Raw genomic sequence first — 18,797 nt, forward strand, 5'->3', positions numbered from 1 at the left:
TCTGTGATGATCCACCTTCATTTGAGAGATTACAATAATTTAATGCAGAGTTTGACGTTACAGCCTTCAACTAACTCTCTCTCTCTCTCTCTCTCTCTCTCTCTCTCTCTCTCTCTCTCTCTCTCTCTCTCTCTCTCTCTCTCTCTCTCTCTCTCTCTCTCTCTCTCTCTCTCTCTCTCTGATATGAGGTTAAATCATCTACCTATCAATAATTAATCACTGACGATATATTATTTTGGTGTCTGATCGGGTCACTCATTTCTGACCGCAGATCAAACTCCTGACACCTTCTGGTGATTTCTCACGCCACAATCTCTCTGATTCGAGTGACTGTGTATCAGTGGGGACTTTCTTTCAAAACTTTCCTTCAAAACTTTCCTTCAGCTGTCTCCCCAACATCGCCATTAAACTCAGTCTAAAGTTCACATTACTTCCCCCACAATTGCCTTAATACAATCTCAGTAGATCGCATATCTACCATTAAATTGCAGTTGATGCATGAATATATTTTGATTCTACGTATGACTGAAACATTTTCAACTTGTTTGTCTTTTATCCATGATTAAAGCAGTCCACGGTCATTATGGAAAATTAATTCAGTCTGAAAATGAGCATCTATCTATATACTAAACCTCTCGTTTGTTTGTTCCTGAACTACATCCAAAACGATACAGGATAGCGCAACAATTTTAGGCCCACCTTACTCACCTTCATCCCTTTGGTGCTAATGGAAGAAGTTTCATTGAAATCGGTGTTATATTTTTAAAGTTATTCACATTTTCAAGTTTAAATCTATCCCCTAGGGAGGGGGGAGGGAGGGAGGGAGGGGGTTAAGGGAGGATAATGGAGGATAAGGGGGATAGAGTGGGGGAGAGGGGAGGGGGAGAAGGGGAGAAGGGAGGAGAGGGTGCTGCACCAAATGCAGGAGAGGTTTGGGCCCAATGGGTCCACTTGGTCTAGTTATTATACAAAGATGTTTAGGTGGGAAAATACTGTGTTTTTGGGCGTAGTGAAAAGCAGATTTATAGGTTTTAAATTAAGAATAAGTTGATCATCTGTGGGATTCTTTGCCACAGAAGACCAAGTCAATGGATGTTTGTTAAGGCAGAGATAGATAGATTCTTGATTAGTATGGGTGTCAGGGGTTATGGGGAGAAGGCAGGAGAATGGGGTCAGGAGGGAGAGATAGATCAGCCACGATTGAATGGTGGAGTAGACTTGATGGGGCGAATGGCCTAATTCTGCTCCTATCACTTATGACCTTATGATCATTAACATTTCCAAAGACCTAGATGAATCCAGTCTGTTGGAGCCAAGGATAATACTTTGTGAATTACAGAGTTTTGTGAATAACAGGGTTTCAAAGAGCAGAGAGCCTACCAAGGAAGGACTCAAAACACTGGAGTAACTCAGCAGATCAGGAGGCATCCTTGGAGAACATGAACATTTGACCTTTCAGGGTGGACCCTTCTTCAAACTGGAATGAAAATCTATGCTTGATCTGTATTTCTAGAATGTTCTGACATTATTAGTTTAGAGATTCAGCTTGGAAACAGGCCCTTCGGCCCACCCAATTCACAACGACCATCGATCACCCTTTCACACCAGTTTTATGTTATCCCACTTTCTCATCCACTCCCTACACGTTAGGGACAATTTACAGAGGGACAATTAACCTACAAACCCGCATGTCTTTGGGATGTGGGAGGAAACCGGAGCACCTGGAGGAAACCCACGCGGTCACGGGGAGAACGTACAAAGTCCATGCAAACGGCCGCCGCGGTCACGATTGAACCCGGGTCTCTGGTGCCGTGAGGCAGCTGCTCTACCAGCTGTGCCACTGTGCACATTATGTAGAATCAAAACTAATTTCTGTTTTTTTTCTCACAGATGTGACGATAAACTCAGTAAAAATAAAATCTGAGCCTGAGACATCAGCCAAAGCGGGAAGCTCCATTACCCTGACGTGTTCAGTTAAATTCGTGGCAAGATCTGGACTCCCAAATCAAATTTCATACCGTTTCTATAAAGGATCAATCAAAAACTTCCTGCTGAATACCTCCATGACTTCTGACCAAGAATACTCTTTTACAATACAATCTGCTCGAGCATCACATACTGGATACTATCTTTGTGACGCGAGAGTGGGAAATGTAACAACTACGAGTGAAATCTTACACATAAAAGTTACAGGTAATGTGAAACATGAAACATATTACGATGCCACATGAGGCATGAAAAATATAACTCGGGACTTTCCAAAGTGCCAACCAGCCAATGAAGCATAAAGGCAGACACAAAGTGCTAGAGTAACTCGGCGCGTCAGGCAGCATCTCCGGAGAAAAAGGAGAGGTGACGTTTCGTGTTCAGGCTCAAAAACATGGTGGTAAGAGTTGAAGAGCAGGAATCATAGAGGGGGAGCAGTGAGAAAGGGCCTCCCGTCCGAGAGATAGTCTTCAAAGTCCAGTCTGAACAAGGGTCCCGACCCGAAACGCCACCCATCCTTTTTCCCCGATGACTTATCCCAGCACTTTGTGTCTATCGTTGATATGAACCAGCATCTGCACTTGTTTGGTTTGACTAGGCAATGAAGCATTCATGAAAGCATTCATAGTCGCTGCTGCCGCTCCAGAAATGAAGCCCCATATCCATTTCGGAAAACCCCTTGAACATCAATTGTGATGATCACTTGATCGTCTGTGACAACTTTGGGTTGAGAGATGAACTCCAGAGAGACGCCTGTTCTTCTCTGAATATTGTCATGGGGTAATTTAACTCTTTTTGGGTGGGGGTGGGGGGGGGGGGGGGGGGAAGGCAGGTGAGGTAAAGGTTACCTCCTCAGACAAAATAAATCGAATTTGACCTTGAGTCTAAAATTGGGAGAGCACATAAACAAAGACAATGAGTAGGCGTAGACCACTCCGTCCCTCATGCCTGTCCCAGTATTCAACACCATCATGGCTGATATAGAGTTAGATGGGGGATGTTAGAGACCAAACTCCAATCTGTCGGACGTCAAGCAATGGAGACTGTAATACCAACATGAGGGAAGAGGATTAATAAATTCATAATCAGAATAGCATGGGATGTAACAAGAGGAAACTACAGCGGTGGAATCCTTCACATGGTCTTCCTCCTCTTCAAGGCCATCCTTCAAGAGAAAACAATCTCCGAGCACTTCCTCGGATCATACATAGAAACATAGAAAATAGGTGCAGGAGTAGGCCATTCGGCCCTTCGAGCCTGCACCGCCATTCAATATGATCATGGCCGATCATCCAGCTCAGTAACCTGTACCTGCCTTCTCTCCATACCCCCTGATCCCTTTAGCCACAAGGGCCACATCTAACTCCCTCTTAAATATAGCCAATGAACTGGCCTCAACTACCTTCTGTGGCAGAGAATTCCACAGACTCACCACTCTCTGTGTGAAGAAATGTTTTCTCATCTCGGTCCTAAAAGACTTCCCCCTTATCCTTAAGCTGTGACCCCTGGTTCTGGACCTCCCCAACATCGGGAACAATCTTCCCGCATCTAGCCTCTCCAACCCCTTAAGAATTTTATATGTTTCAATAAGATCCCCCCTCAGTCTTCTAAATTCCAGCGAGTCTAGTCTATCCAGTCTTTCTTCATATGAAAGTCCTGCCATCCCAGGGATCAATCTGGTGAACCTTTGCTGTACTCCCTCTAAGACAATAGACAATAGACAATAGGTGCAGGAGTAGGCCATTCAGCCCTTCGAGCCAGCACCGCCATTCAATGCGATCATGGCTGATCACTCTCAGTCAGTACCCCGTTCCTGCCTTCTCCCCATACCCCCTCACTCCGCTATCCTTAAGAGCTCTATCCAACTCTCTCTTGAAAGCATCCAACGAACTGGCCTCCACTGCCTTCTGAGGCAGAGAATTCCACACCTTCACCACTCTCTGACTGAAAAAGTTCTTCCTCATCTCCGTTCTAAATGGCCTACCCCTTATTCTTAAACTGTGGCCCCTTGTTCTGGACTCCCCCAACATTGGGAACATGTTTCCTGCCTCTAATGTGTCCAATCCCCTAATTATCTTATATGTTTCAATAAGATCCCCCCTCATCCTTCTAAATTCCAGTGTATACAAGCCCAATCGCTCCAGCCTTTCAATATACGAGTCCCGCCATTCCGGGAATTAACCTAGTGAACCTACGCTGCACGCCCTCCATAGCAAGAATATCCTTCCTCAAATTTGGAGACCAAAACTGCACACAGTAATCCAGGTGCGGTCTCACCAGGGCCCGGTACAACTGTAGAAGGACCTCTTTGCTCCTTGTGGCTAGAATGTCTTACGCCACTTACATCTACATTCTCCTGCAGATCCCACTTCCACTGCTTTTCCAATGTCCAATGCTGGTTATGGATATTACATCAGTGTCAGCTGAGGCTCATATGCTAAAGTGCTGGCAATCTGAGTCAAAAGCGTTCACGTTGAAACCCCATTCCAGGATCCTTTATGCAAAAATGCCAGCTGACGCCTAGTCGAAAACAGCACTGCACTCTGAAATGAGAAGTCGCCTGCCCTATTTTGGAGAAGAGCAAGGGAGTTATCCTTGGGTATGCCAAGTAATATTTATCCATTAATCACATTGCTGCTTGAGAACGCTTGGTGTACACAACACAACTCTCTGGTTGTATTTCCCCCATTCCTCCTCCCCATTCTGTCGTGGGGTAAACTGGCTCCCATTGTTCACTGATGCAAGAACTATCAAAGCAGGATTGTATGAGGAGAAATGATAAACTGCGAATACCACAAGCCGAACAGGAACCAGGTGCAGAAAACGCATTTCTTATGGTTTGCACAAAGGATGTAGGCAGTGCTATGGCTGAATCATGAATAGAGTAACATCTATTAAATAGAGAAGCAGCAGAGAGATCTTTGAGGTGCAAAATATATGCCATTAGCAAACAGTGCAAGTTAACCCAACGATGTGGTGAACTTGTGGTTGGAAGCTCATGCCAAATGTCAAATTCTTAACTATTTGCTTCAGCGAAATGGTGACAAAACCATGAAAGTTGATACCTTTAAATGTACTTTTATACCAAAACCATAAAATCCTATGATTTTTACTTTAGGACAACTACAGAGGCCTCGACTTACCATACAACCAACGACGGTGATAGTGGGAAATGAAATTGAGCTGCGCTGCAATGCTCCTGAAGAAATTCCTCCTCTTGACTTTACATTCTACAAAGATAAAAATGGACAACTTTCCCCCGCGGGACATCAAGGAAGCAACACAAACTTTGTAACATACATGGTTAAAGTTACAGAAACAACAAATCAAATCTATAGCTGTAAATTCAAAGGTAGAAGCTTGGAGACATACTCAAACTACAGTGAACTCGTCAGCATAGCTGTGCAAGGTAGGTTAACAGGCACAATCAAATACCTGCAAATTATAGATGCAGCCACAATGTTGTGCAACAAGGCATGGGGTTTGTAGCCGCGGTGGAGTTGTTAAATTGCCAGATCAATAATCCCAGAATTTGGATTAATAATAATCAAGTGATTATGTCCCACCATAGCAGCCAAGAAATTTACACTCTATTAATAATCTTCAAATAAAAACACTCATCATGAGTAATGATGACTACAAAACTCTAGGAACTCTAGCAAGCGTGCAGGTGCAGCAGGCAGTGAAGAAAGCGAATGGTGTGTTGGCATTCATAGCAAGAGGATTTGAGTTTAGGAGCAGGGAGGTTCTACTGCAGTTGTACAGGGCATTGGTGAGACCGCACCTGGAGTATTGTGTGCAGTTTTGGTCTCATAATCTGAGGAAAGACGTTCTTGCCTTAGAGGGAATACAGAGAAGGTTCACCAGATCGATCCCTGGGATGGCGAGACTTTCATATGAAGAAAGACTGGATAGACTAGGCTTATACTCGCTGGAATTTAGAAGACTGAGGGGGGATCTTATTGAAACATATAAAATTCTTAAGGGGTTGGAGAGGCTAGATGCGGGAAGATTGTTCCCGATGTTGGGGAAGTCCAGAACCAGGGGTCACAGCTTAAGGATAAGGGGGAAGTCTTTTAGGATCGAGATGAGAAAACATTTATTCACACAGAGAGTGGTGAGTCTATGGAATTCTCTGCCACAGAAGGTAGTTGAGGCCAGTTCATTGGCTATATTTAAGAGGGTGTTAGATGTGGCCCTTGTGGCTAAAGGGATCAGGGGGCATGGAGAGAAGGCAGGTACAGCTTACTGAGCTGGATGATCAGCCATGATCATATTGAATGGTGGTGCAGGCTCGAAGGGCCGAATGGCCTACTCCTGCACCTATTTTCTATGAAATAAAAGGTTTTATCGCAGTACCTCAGTAAATAGAAACATAGAAAATAGGTGCAGGAGGAGGCCATTCGGCCCTTCGAGCCAGCACCGCCATTCATTGTGATCATGGCTGATCGTCCCCAATCAATACCCCGTGCCTGCCTTCTACCCATATCCCTTGATTCCACTAGCCCCTAGAGCTCTATCTAATGTGACACTAATAAACCTAAGCCTAAATCTGTGCCTTCTGAAATGTTAGTTCATGGACAAATAGAAGTGTATAATAAGCATCAGTGATGCCTGATCCTGAAAAATGGTTCATGGAAATATTAGTCGTGAGGAGAATGCAAAGAGGCTTCAAAGAATTTTAGACAATTTGAGCGAGTGAGCAAATACATGGTAGAAGCAGTAAAACATGGAAATTGTGAAGAAACATAAAGACAGAACATTATTTCCATGGTGAGAGGATTGCCTCCACCATCACCCCAGGCACTGCATTCGACAGACCCGCCAATCTGCGGAAAGATATGCTGCTCATATTTTCTTTAAAATAGGTTCCTTTCACCTTAAAGCTACGCCCTCTAGACTTTGGCATTTGCACCATGGGAAAAAGGTTCTGACTGTCTACCCTATCTATGCCTCTCATAAATGTTATATGTTTCTGTCATATCTATGAAAGTATGTTGGCCTTTGCTGCAAATGGTTTTAAATACAGCAGCAAAGATGTCTTGTTAGGCAGGGTCTTAATGAGACCAAGCTACAGTATTGTGTGTGGTGCATTTTCACAAGTTCACAAGTTAGAAGTGGAGTAGAATTAGGCCATTCAGCCCATTGGGTCCACTCCACCATCCAATCATGGCTGATCTCTGTCTCCTAATCCCATTTTCCTGCCTTCTCCCCATAACCCTTGACACCAGTTCTAATCAAGAATTGTCTATCTCTGCTTTAAAAATATCCACTGACTTGGCCTCCTCAGCCCTCTGTGGCAATGAGTTCCACAGATTAACTACCCTTTGACTAAAGAAGTTCCTCCTCACCCCCTTTCTAAAAGAATGCCCTTTAATTCTGAGGCTATGACCTCTGGTCCTAGACTCTCCCACCAGTGAAAACATCCTTTCCACATCCACTCTATCTATGCCTTTCATTATTCTGTAAGTTTCAATGAGGTCCCCTCTCAACCTTCTAAACTCCAGCGAGTGCAGGCCCAGTGCTGTCAAAGGCTCATCACATGCTAATGCGCTCAATCCTGGAATCATTCTTGTAAACATCCTCTGGACTCCCTCCGGAGCCAGCACATCCCCTTTCTGGGGATTTGCAATGTTCCAACAAGAAAAAATGAAATTGAAAGGAAGAATAACTGTTCGCTTCATATTGTGATCAACTATTTCTCATTTCAGATCCATTTTCTAGTCACCTCTTCACGATTGAACCACAATCTCAAGTATTTTTAGGGGATAACTTTACCCTTAGGTGCAGAGTTCAGATGTCACCATTAAGTGCATCTGATACAAAATATGAATTAACGATCTCGAAAGGTTCAACTCTGATAACCCAAATTGTTAATGGTGAAGCTAAGATTTCTATAAAAGCAACTGCTGCTGATGAGGGACTGTACTCTTGCATCGCAAAATGGGAGCGGACGTTGAAAACTATTGAAAAGCTGGTGACTGTGACAGGTAAGACTAACTCCATGGGACAGCTAGACAATGTTTCTTGGAGTAAGGAATTAAAATGTGCAGTAAAACCTAGATTTACAGATTGTGAAGATGCATTTCCTCAACGTTTCTTATGCTCCCTAAGATCCCTGCCAAAGATACAACAGTGAGGCAGCAAATGACTGAGGAACCACTCCAGTTATTTACTTAATTTTGCTAGATTTCTAGAAATTGTAAATCACTTTCTACTTTTTACTGACATACATCCAGAGACTTGGAGCCTTCAGTAATACCGCATATTGTGCTTTTTATCAACATCTAAATTATATTATAGGAACATAGGATTGAATAAATATTTTCAGTAGATCTGAAGTAAACTTTCCTTTTTGCTGGTAATTGTTTTGGCTCAGAAGTACTGTGGCACTTGGAAAGACAAGTAAAAGGTGCAAGTGGGCAAATAGATATTTGTTGCCAGGACCCATTACTACTATAAACAAGACTAAGAATTGGTGGACATTACAATTTTAAGCTTTACTCCATTTACACCAATCTTGCAGTTAGGAAGAAGCGTGTTGTGGAAGGTGGCCTATTGTGAGATGTTGGGGGAGCTCAGAACATCAAAGATCTGTGTAGGAAGGAACTGCAAATGCTGGTCTAAACCCTAGATAGACACAAAATGCTATCCCCTGCAGGACTTGTCTGTTTTGTGAAGGCCTACCTCTGTCTGAGGAGCCTTTCACACCTGTTAACAAAATTTATAGACTTTTTGTCCAGATTTGCACTGCATAGAACTGTATACAATTGCACATGTCTGGGCACCTCTGTGAATTAGTATGTCACATGTACAGAGGATTCAGAAGATTTAAAAACATTTATTATCATATAAATTCTATGGTGGGATGGCATAGAATTTAAAGGCCAAGGTGGTAGAGCTGGCATCTGATATCAATACGCTGGAAAGCCTGAGTGTACTCATGTCTGGAATGAAGCGAGTTGGAGGCACAGTGGCGTATCGGGTGAAGTTTCTGCCTCACAGCGCCAGAGTCCTGGGTTTGATCCTGAACTAGGGTGCTCTCTGTGTGGAGTTTGCACATTTTCCCAGTGACCACCTCGGTTTCCTCCGGGTGCTCTGGTTTCCTCCCACATCCCACAGACATGTAGGTCTGTAGGTTAATTGGCCTCTGAAATTGCCCCTCGTTTGTAGAGAGTGGATGTGAAAAAAGTGGGATAACAAAGAACAAAGAATGGGTGATCGATGGTCGGCATGGGCTCGGAGGGCCAAAGGGCCTGTTTCCATGCTGGATCTTTCAATCAATCTATCAATTCAATAACTGACCCCTCCCCCGATAATGTTTAGTAAAAGGACATATCTGATTATCTCATTTGTTTTTCTTTTAAAACAGTACCAGTTTCCAAACCAAGTCTAAAATCAACAGCCTTGAATGGTATTGTGGCTCAAGGTGGTCGTTTGAATCTCACATGTGCTGTGGTGAATGGATCGAGTCCAATAATTTACACATTTTACAAAGGAACACCAGGAAAATCTTTCCATCTGATAATTTTAAATGCTACTGCAGCAGTCCATCTCATTCGCACGGCTGACATTGCAGACAGTGGAGAGTATTTTTGTGAAGCAGAAAACAATGCAGGTATACAAAAACGAAGGCAAAGAAGTCAGAACATTGCTATAAATGTAAAAGGTAAGATCAATATATCTATCTGTTTGCTTCTTCTATAAGATAGTCCAATTCACATTTTACCTTGAACCTATCAAACATATCCCCATGGAAACCTGCTGTGCAACACCTAAATCTAAGAATTGTATTTAAATCATTGCATTTCCCTCTTTGATATAAATTCTGCTTCACTTGTTACATGCTTTTAGGTGTTATTGGTTTATTTTAAAGTCTTTTAAAGTCTGATTTTGTTACTAAATCTATTTAGTGAAGGGCTGAGTTCAGAGAGTTTCTTATTACTAAACAGAATGTTCATCTAGCGATCAGATGGAACACCCCCTAAGTGGAACTTTTTGGAACAAAAATATGCATACATTTTGAAGAAATGGACAAGATAATTCTTTGGAGCGTAGAAGGTTGAGGGGGGACTTGATAGAGGTTTTTAAAATTATGAGAGGGACGGACAGAGTTGACGTGGGTAGGCTTTTCCCTTTGAGAGTGGGGAAGATTCCAACAAGGGGACATAGCTTCAGAATTGAGGGACAAAGGTTTAGGGGTAACATGAGGGGGAACTTCTTTACTCAGAGGGTTGTGGCTGTATGGAATGGGCTTCCGGTGGAAGTGGTGGAGGCTGGCTCGATTTTATTATTTAAGAGTAAATTGGATAGGTATATGGATAGGAGGGGATTGGAGGGTTATGGTCTGAGTGCAGGTAGATGAGACTAGGTCAGGGAGAATGGTCGGCGTGGACTGGTAGGGCCGGACAGGCCTGTTTCCATGCTGTAGTTGTTATATGTTATATATGTTATAAGATAATATTTCAATATTACGGTCTCAATGGAGAGGCTTGGGTTGTTGGGAACTAACAGATTGTGCCACGTTTCAACATCTACCCAATGTAGACGTGGAAACCTGTCTTTCAACATCTACCCAAATATTTACTCATCATGTACCAACAAAAAAGTTGGTAAACCTTTAGATCCAGGGGTATATCAGATGCCCATATCCTAATCCCAATCCTAACGCCCACCTGTGCTGTGAACATTTAAAATCTGCAGCTGTAACCACAGGGGTCTGACAAGTGGGGGTCTCAGACCGAAATATTAACCACAATTTTCAATTCAAATTGATACCATAAACACGTTGGACTTTACCTCTGATATTCATTGCACTGAAATCAATATAATTAACTTTGGAGGCAGAGTATGCCATGTTGACCTGGTGTGCATCTCTGGCAACAGATTTGATGGGGCTGCATGAACTCTAGCCATTCCAACCCACATCAAAATCAGTGCCACACGTTTGAGGAGTTGTTAACATCGTAACACAAGACAGCAAGTCTCCACAATCAGTGACGTGATCACAGTTAAACTGTTCCAGTGATGTCGATTGAGGCATATGGGGCATTCTTCAAATGGGATCAGCTACATTCACGCAGTCATTTTGCTTGATTTTATTTTACTGGGATCTGGTCAGTCATGGCCTGGCCAGAGATTTATGCGTGTCCACAATTGTACTCGAGAACATGGCCGTCTTCTTGTGGCACAATAGTCCTTCTGGTGATGGCATTGCCACAGTGCTGCCAGATAGGATGTTCTAGGATTTGGACCCAGTGACATTGTAGGATCGGCGATATATTTCCAAGTCAGGTTGATGTGTGACTTTGAGGGCAGCCTAAAAGTAGACATATTCCCAAGCATCTGCTTCCCCGCACCTTCACAGTGGCAGAGGCACGTTTAGGGGGTGTTGTTGGAACAGCGTAGCAAATTAACTTCAGTGTATATTGTGAAGCATAAGCATTGTAGCCAGTGGTGGATAGGCTACCAATCAAGCAGGCTGCTCTGTCCTTGAGAGCTGTTGGAGCTACACTCATCCAGGCTAGTGTTGATGTTCTGATAAGTTCCTTGCACTTTGCAAGGTTGGTTGTGTTGCACTGTGCTGCATTTCATGCTTAATCTCGATTTGAGTCAACAATAGGGTTGCCAACTGTCCCGTAGTAGCTGCGACATCCCGTATTTTGGACTAAATTAATTTGTCCCGTATTACTAGGGTTGCCAACTTCCTCACTCCCACATAAGGTTCAAAGGGTGACGTCACTGCCCCGTGCCCCATGTGACCCCACCCATCCAGCGGCCACGTGCTCCCGCTCCACTAATGGCGGCCGCCCAGGCCAGGAGGCCGACATTGGTGGAGCGGGAGCACGTGGCCGCTGGCTGGGTGAGGTCACGTGGGGCGCAGGGCAGTGACGTCACCTTGTCCCGTATTTGGGAGCGAGGAAGTTGTCAACCCTAGTCAAAAAGGAGTTAGTCAGGCAGCTGCTCACTTGATGCCAATGTTCAGACTGACTGAGCCACATGACTTTATTTTAACTCCTAAATTATAGCTAGATTTATAACTCTTTCCAAAGTTTACCTGTGTTCGTTTGGTTTCAGTTCCAGTTTCAGTGCCTAAAATAAATCTCGCCACTTCAAGAACCACGTACGAAATAGGAAAACGCATATCCATTCGATGCCACTCAACAAATGGAAGCTCTCCTGTGACTTACTCATTATTCTTAAACCAAAGATTCATCCACTCTGTCAAGAACTCAACTACAGAGCCTGCAGTTTTCAATATTCTCATAAATAATACCAATGATGGCGGCGTGTACAAGTGCAAAGCTGCAAATGAAATTCCAGATTTAGTCAAATACAGTGAAGGAATCAACTTTACTGTAATGGGTAAGCTTTCTCGTTATTTAGCTTAGCCACATGAAGAAGATATTGCATAACCTTGCAGTATTTCTCTCTTTGATGAAATCCAAATTGCAACAGAGTTCTGCAATAATTTCCTGCTCATTGTTGCAATCATTTCCCCTCATCTATATACATGACCTCCTTGGGTTTTCGTTAAATAAAGTCACAAAATGTGATGCATGGGTCCTTAAAATAGATTAATAAATTGGCACAAAAATCTTGAGGCTCTTGCAGTCAAATGAGGGCCATGTGTCCAAAATCTGACAGGACACCATCCATTAAAAACAACACAAGCACTTTCCATGACACCAACTGCACAAAACGCCATTGCTCCTACACATTGTAAACACACAAATGCCTGCAGTTTGTTCCCTTATCATGTATCTATACACTGTGAATGGCTCGATTGGAATCATGTATTGTCTTTCTACTGACTGCAACAAAAGCTTTTCACTGTACCTCGGTGCACATGACAATAAACTAGACTGAAATGAGTTGGATCACTTGCTCCCTGAAACAATAACGGACAGCCGTCAGACATCAGACAATACCTAGTTAAAGCATCAGCTTAGGTTTAAGATATGGACTGTCAACAATGGAAAACACCACAGAAACAATCACTAGACACTAACGCATTGATGCCAATCACAGATTAACGTTCAAAAGTTGGTATGCATATATAAATTGTTCCTCTACTGATTTATGAATAGATTTCATAAAATAGGACAAATATGAAATGATTTAAGCCGTAGATGAAAGTATATTTGTGAAAATAATGAGGCGTAGGTAGGATTGTTAATGCAATGGAAGCACTGCAAGGCTAGAGATGTATTCTAACAACTTACTGAAAGGCAGGAATGCCAAATTTTCACACGAGAGAGTACATGTCCCAGATTTCACACCTTCAAAGGATATTGATACTCAGACATCTTTGTGCTGAGGGTTTAGCAATCTGTTCTGCCAGACATGAGTGGATTGAGATGGTAAGAATTAAGCTGAGATATCAGAATTGTTCTCCATTGTCCAGAGCTTCTTCATTGATGTATATTTGAAGTGTGATATTGGTCCCTTGGTCTTTTATTTTGTTTTCCGTGTCTTATATTTATACTGAGCACCCTGGTGAACATAATCAACAATTTGTCAGGTGAGTTGGAGACATGCCTTTGCGCAGAAGTTGTCCGGTCTTGAGCTAGCTACTGAAAATCCCCATTTCTATTATTATCCTTGATTAATCGCTTTCAAACGTTTACTTGAGTCGATTAGAAAGAAAGTGGCAAACCTGGTCGGTGTTGTATCAGTGTCAAGGTTGGACTCAGATGGTGTTTTATTCTCAGACAGGTTAACTGCCTTTGTTCCATCCCAAAACTCATTGAACGGCAAGAGCAATCTGGTGGATTGCCATTTGAGCGTGGGGTGGTGAATCTGTGCAATGCATTGTCACAAACGGCCGTGGAGGCCAAGTCATTGGGTTTTCTGCAAGGTGGAAATTGACAAATACTTGATTGGTATGGGTGTCAAAGGTTATGGGGAGAATGACGGAGAATGGGGCCGAGAGGGAGAGATAGATCAGCCATGATTGAATGACGGAGTGGATGGGCCAAATGGCCAACCTGCTCCTATGGCATATGAATTTATGATTTTATAATCACAAGTTTTTGTTATTGGTATACAAAATGAAAAAAATGATCCTTGAATTCTTACTGGGGATTGGATAAGAGATGTTTGCGTTTATCTTATTTTATCAATCGAAAAGCATCTTCAACATCATTCTTCTCATTATAGTTCCCGTTTCGACACCACTACTCTTTCCTCTGTTGAACTCCACCAAGGTGCATCTAGGAGAAAATGTGACACTGCACTGCACTGCAAGCACAGGAACTCTTCCCATCACTTACACACTGTATCGGAATCACTCACGCCTTACAGCAATCTCTGCAACAAAAGCAGGGCCAGCAGTATTTCATGTGACGATAAAGACAACTGAACATTCTGGGTACACATGCAAAGCAGAAAATATCATTTCTTCACAATGCAGTAACACAATAGAGTTTTTTATTTTAAGTAAGTATACTTGAAATGTTTGAATTCAACTTTTAAAGGTGACAGACTCAATGTAACTTAATATGTTTGCAATGTCTAAAGGCTGTCCATTGTCACTGTAGTTAATGCAGTGCCTCATTGCTGCAGTGACTACAGTTCAATTCCAACCTCCAATGTTGACTGTGGAGATTGCATGTTCTCCCTGTTACCACTTCGGTCTCTTCTGGGTGCATCAGTTTTCTCCAACATCTCAGAGATGTGTTGGCTGTTGAGTGAATTACCCAGTATAAATTGTCCCTAATCAGAAGTGGATGTTTTCATGGATATGCGAGGTACAGGGAAGTAAATTGGGAAAGGGGGGCAGCATAGACTTTGAGTTAAACAGCCTCCTTCCAGGTCATACTGTGACTAAAGTTCATTTCACAGTCAATAAAACTAAATGTGCGAAACATTGCACTCACTTCAAACGGATGAATCCAGGGATAGGGCTTCACAAGATCTATTTTTAACATAAAAACCCAATCCTGCTGGTTATGTACTGATGCAACAAAAATCCTGCAGATACTTCCCGCATAACGAAGTACTCATTCTATACTCATGACTGTGTAGCCGGACATAGTACGAACTCCATCTTCAAGTTCGCCGACGACACCATCGTTGGTGGCGAATTACAAATGGTGATGAGTCAGAGTATAGAAGTGAGATCGACAGATTGACCAAACTACCTGGCTCTCAATATCAGTAAAACCAATGAACTGATTGTGGTCTTTGGAAGAGAAAGGGTGAGGATCCACAATCCTGTTTATATCAATGGGACGATGGTGGAGAGTCAAAAGCTTCAAATTCCTGGATGTGCATATTTCCAAAGATCTTTCCTGGACCCAGCCCACAGATGCAATGAGAAATACAGCACATCAACGCCTCTACTTCCTGAGAAGATTAAGGAGAATCGGTATGTCAAAGAGGATTCTCTTGAACTTCTACAGATAGAGAGCATATTGACTGGTTGATCATGGCCTGGTTCAGCAACTTGAACGTCCAGGAGCGGAAAAGTTGGTTACGCATATATAAATTGTTCCTCAACTGATTTATGAGTAGATTTCATAAAATAGGACAAATATGAGAAGATTTAAGCCGCAGTAGATGAAAGCATATTTGTGGAGATAATGAGATGAAGGTAGGATTGTTAATGTAACGGAAGCATTGCAAGGCTAGAGATGTATTGTAACAACAACTTACTGGAGGCAGGAATGCCAAATTTTCACACGAGAGAGTACATGTCCCAGATTTCACACCTTCAAAGGATATTGATACTCAGACATCTTTGTGCTTAGGGTTAGCAATCTGTTCTGTCAGACACGAGTGGATCGAGATGGTAAGAATTAAGCTGAGATATCAGAATTGTTCTCCATTGTCCAGAGCTTCTTCATTGATGTATATTTGAAGTGTGGTATTGGTCCCTTGGTCTTTTATTTTGTTTTTCGTGTCTTATATTTATACTGAGCACCCTGGTGAACATAATCATCAATTTGTCAGGTGAGTTGCAGACATGCCTTTGCGCAGAAGTTGTCCGGTCTTCAGCTAGCTACTGAAAATCCCCATTTCTATTATTATCCCTGATTAATCGCTTTCAAACGTTTACTTGAGTCGATTAGAAAGAAAGTGGCAAACCTGGTCGGTGTTGTATCAGTGTCAAGGTTGGACTCAGATGATGTTTTACTCTCAGACAGGTTGACTGCCTTTGTTCCATCCCAAAACTCCTTGAACGGCAAGAGCAATCTGGTGGATGGCCATTTGAGCGTGGGGTGGTGAATCTGTGCAATGCATTGTCACAAACGGCCGTGGAGGCCAAGTCATTGGGTTTTCTGCAAGGTGGAAATTGACAAATACTTGATTGGTATGGGTGTCAAAGGTTATGGGGAGAATGACGGAGAATGGGGCCGAGAGGGAGAGATAGATCAGCCATGATTGAATGACGGAGTGGATGGGCCAAATGGCCAACCTGCTCCTATGGCATATGAATTTATGATTTTATAATCACAAGTTTTTGCTATTGGTATACAATAATGAAAAGAATGATCCTTGAATTCTTACTGGGGATTGGATAAGAGATGTTTGCGTTTATCTTGTTTTATCAATCGAACAACATCTTCAACATCATTCTTCTCATTATAGTTCCTGTTTCGACACCACTACTCTTTCCTCTGTTGAACTCCACCAAGGTGCATCTAGGAGAAAATGTGACACTGCACTGCACTGCAAGCACAGGAACTCTTCCCATCACTTACACACTGTATCGGAATCACTCACGCCTTACAGCAATCTCTGCAACAAAAGCAGGGCCAGCAGTATTTCATGTGACGATAAAGACAACTGAACATTCTGGGTACACATGCAAAGCAGAAAATATCATTTCTTCACAATGCAGTAACACAATAGAGTTTTTTATTTTAAGTAAGTATACTTGAAATGTTTGAATTAAACTTTTAAAGGTGACAGACTCAATGTAACTTGATATGTTTGCAATGTCTAAAGGCTGTCCATTGTCACTGTAGTTAATGCAGTGCCTCATTGCTGCAGTGACTCCAGTTCAATTCTAACCTCCAATGTTGACTCTGTGGAGATTGCATGTTCTCCCTGTTACCACTTCGGTCTCTTCTGGGTGCATCGGTTTTCTCCAACATCTCAGAAATGTGTTGGCTGTTGAGTGAATTACCCAGTATAAATTGTCCCTAATCAGGAGTGGATGTTTTCATGGATATGCGAGGTACAGGGAAGTAAATTGGGAAAGAGGGGAGGGGGCAGCATAGACTGAGTAAAACAGCCTCCTTCCAGGTCATACTATGACTAAAGTTCATTTCACAGTCAATAAAACTAAATGTGCGAAACATTGCACTCACTTCAAACGGATGAATCCAGGGACAGGGCTTCACAAGATCTATTTTTTTAACAAAAAGACTCATTCCTGCTGGTTATGTACTGATGCAACAAAAATCCTGTAGATACTTCCCGCATAACGAAGTACTCACTCTATACTCATGACTGTGTAGCCAGACATAGTGCGAACTCTATCTTCAAGTTCGCCGACAATACCACCGTTGGTGGACGAATTACAAATGGTGATAAGTCAGAGATCGAAGTGAGATCGACCGATTGACCAAATGATGCCAGCACAACAACCTGGCTCTCAATATCAGTAAAACCAATGAACTGATTGTGGACTTTGGAAGAGGAAGGATGAGGACCTACAATCCTGTTTATATCAATGGGCCGATGGTGAAGAGAGACAAAAACTTCAAATCCCTGGACGTGCATATTTCCAAAGATCATTCCTGGACCCACTGATGCAATGAGAAATAATGCACATCAACGCCTCTCCTTCATGAGAAGATTAAGGAGAATCAGTATGTCAGAGAGGATTCTCTTGAACTTCTACAGGTGTAGAGTGGAGAGCATATTGACTGGTTGATCATGGCCTGGTTCGACAACTTGAACGTCCAGGAGCGGAAAAGACTGTAAAAAGTTGTGAACACTGCCCAGTCCATGACTGGCTCCGACCTCCCCACCATCGAAGGGATTTATCGGAGTCGCGCCTCAAAAAGGCAGCCAGCATCATCAGAGACCCACACCATCCTGGCCACCCACTCATTTCACCACCGCCATCTGGAAGAAGGTACAGGAGCCTGAAAACTGCAACGTCCAGGTTCAGGGACAGCTTCTTCCCTACAACCATCAGGCTATTAAATATTACAACCTCAAATAAGCTCTGAACTACAATAGATTATATATATATATGTATGTATATAAATATAGCACAAAAGGTAAGGAAATTTTTGTTTGGTAGATTATTTCTTTGTTGTAACAATGCTTCTTGGCAATAAATCTTATACCGTTGGAAAGCCTGTTTATTTCCCTTTTAAATAGTGCCACATTTGTACGGAACATGCATTTGTGGGATGAGCAATAGAGCTGAGTATGTGGGTTGCGCCCATGAAAAATCTGCCAAATCTTCTCTGCCAATGCCAAACAGCTTATTCTGCCATTGACTCTTGTTCGGTGTTGTTTGGTGGATTGGATGATTGAAGTCTGAAGAAACAAGACATATTGGCAATTTAACAATTTATTCATTTAATAAACAGGAGCCTCAGTAACGTGTGGAAGAACCATACACAGCCACAACAGCCTGGCACCTCCTCCTCATGCTGGTCACCAGCCTGGTCACACACTGTTGTGGGATGGCATCCCATTCTTCAACCAGCATTTGTCGCAAGTCAGCCAACGTGGTTGTGTTGGTCACTCTGGCACGAACAGCACGCCCAAGCTGATCCCACAAGTGTTCAATGGGGTTGAGGTCAGGACTGCTGGCAGGCCATTCCATCCTCTCCACTCCC

General features: G+C 42.7%; 1 protein-coding gene across 1 annotated transcript in view; it reads left to right on the forward strand.

Moving 5' to 3' along the window:
- LOC144594637 (immunoglobulin superfamily member 1-like) overlaps positions 1-18,797 on the forward strand; it is an 81,177-nt gene that overhangs the window by 46,890 nt on the left and 15,490 nt on the right. The window contains exons 12-18 of the mRNA XM_078401412.1: positions 1,891-2,193; positions 5,105-5,395; positions 7,698-7,976; positions 9,359-9,655; positions 12,064-12,351; positions 14,149-14,427; positions 16,582-16,860. Of these exons, the coding sequence (XP_078257538.1) occupies positions 1,891-2,193; positions 5,105-5,395; positions 7,698-7,976; positions 9,359-9,655; positions 12,064-12,351; positions 14,149-14,427; positions 16,582-16,860 (2,016 nt within the window). The remainder of the gene's footprint in view (positions 1-1,890; positions 2,194-5,104; positions 5,396-7,697; positions 7,977-9,358; positions 9,656-12,063; positions 12,352-14,148; positions 14,428-16,581; positions 16,861-18,797) is intronic.

The sequence above is a fragment of the Rhinoraja longicauda genome, chromosome 6 (assembly GCF_053455715.1).
Source record: "Rhinoraja longicauda isolate Sanriku21f chromosome 6, sRhiLon1.1, whole genome shotgun sequence".
NCBI classification, from domain to species: domain Eukaryota; kingdom Metazoa; phylum Chordata; class Chondrichthyes; order Rajiformes; family Arhynchobatidae; genus Rhinoraja; species Rhinoraja longicauda.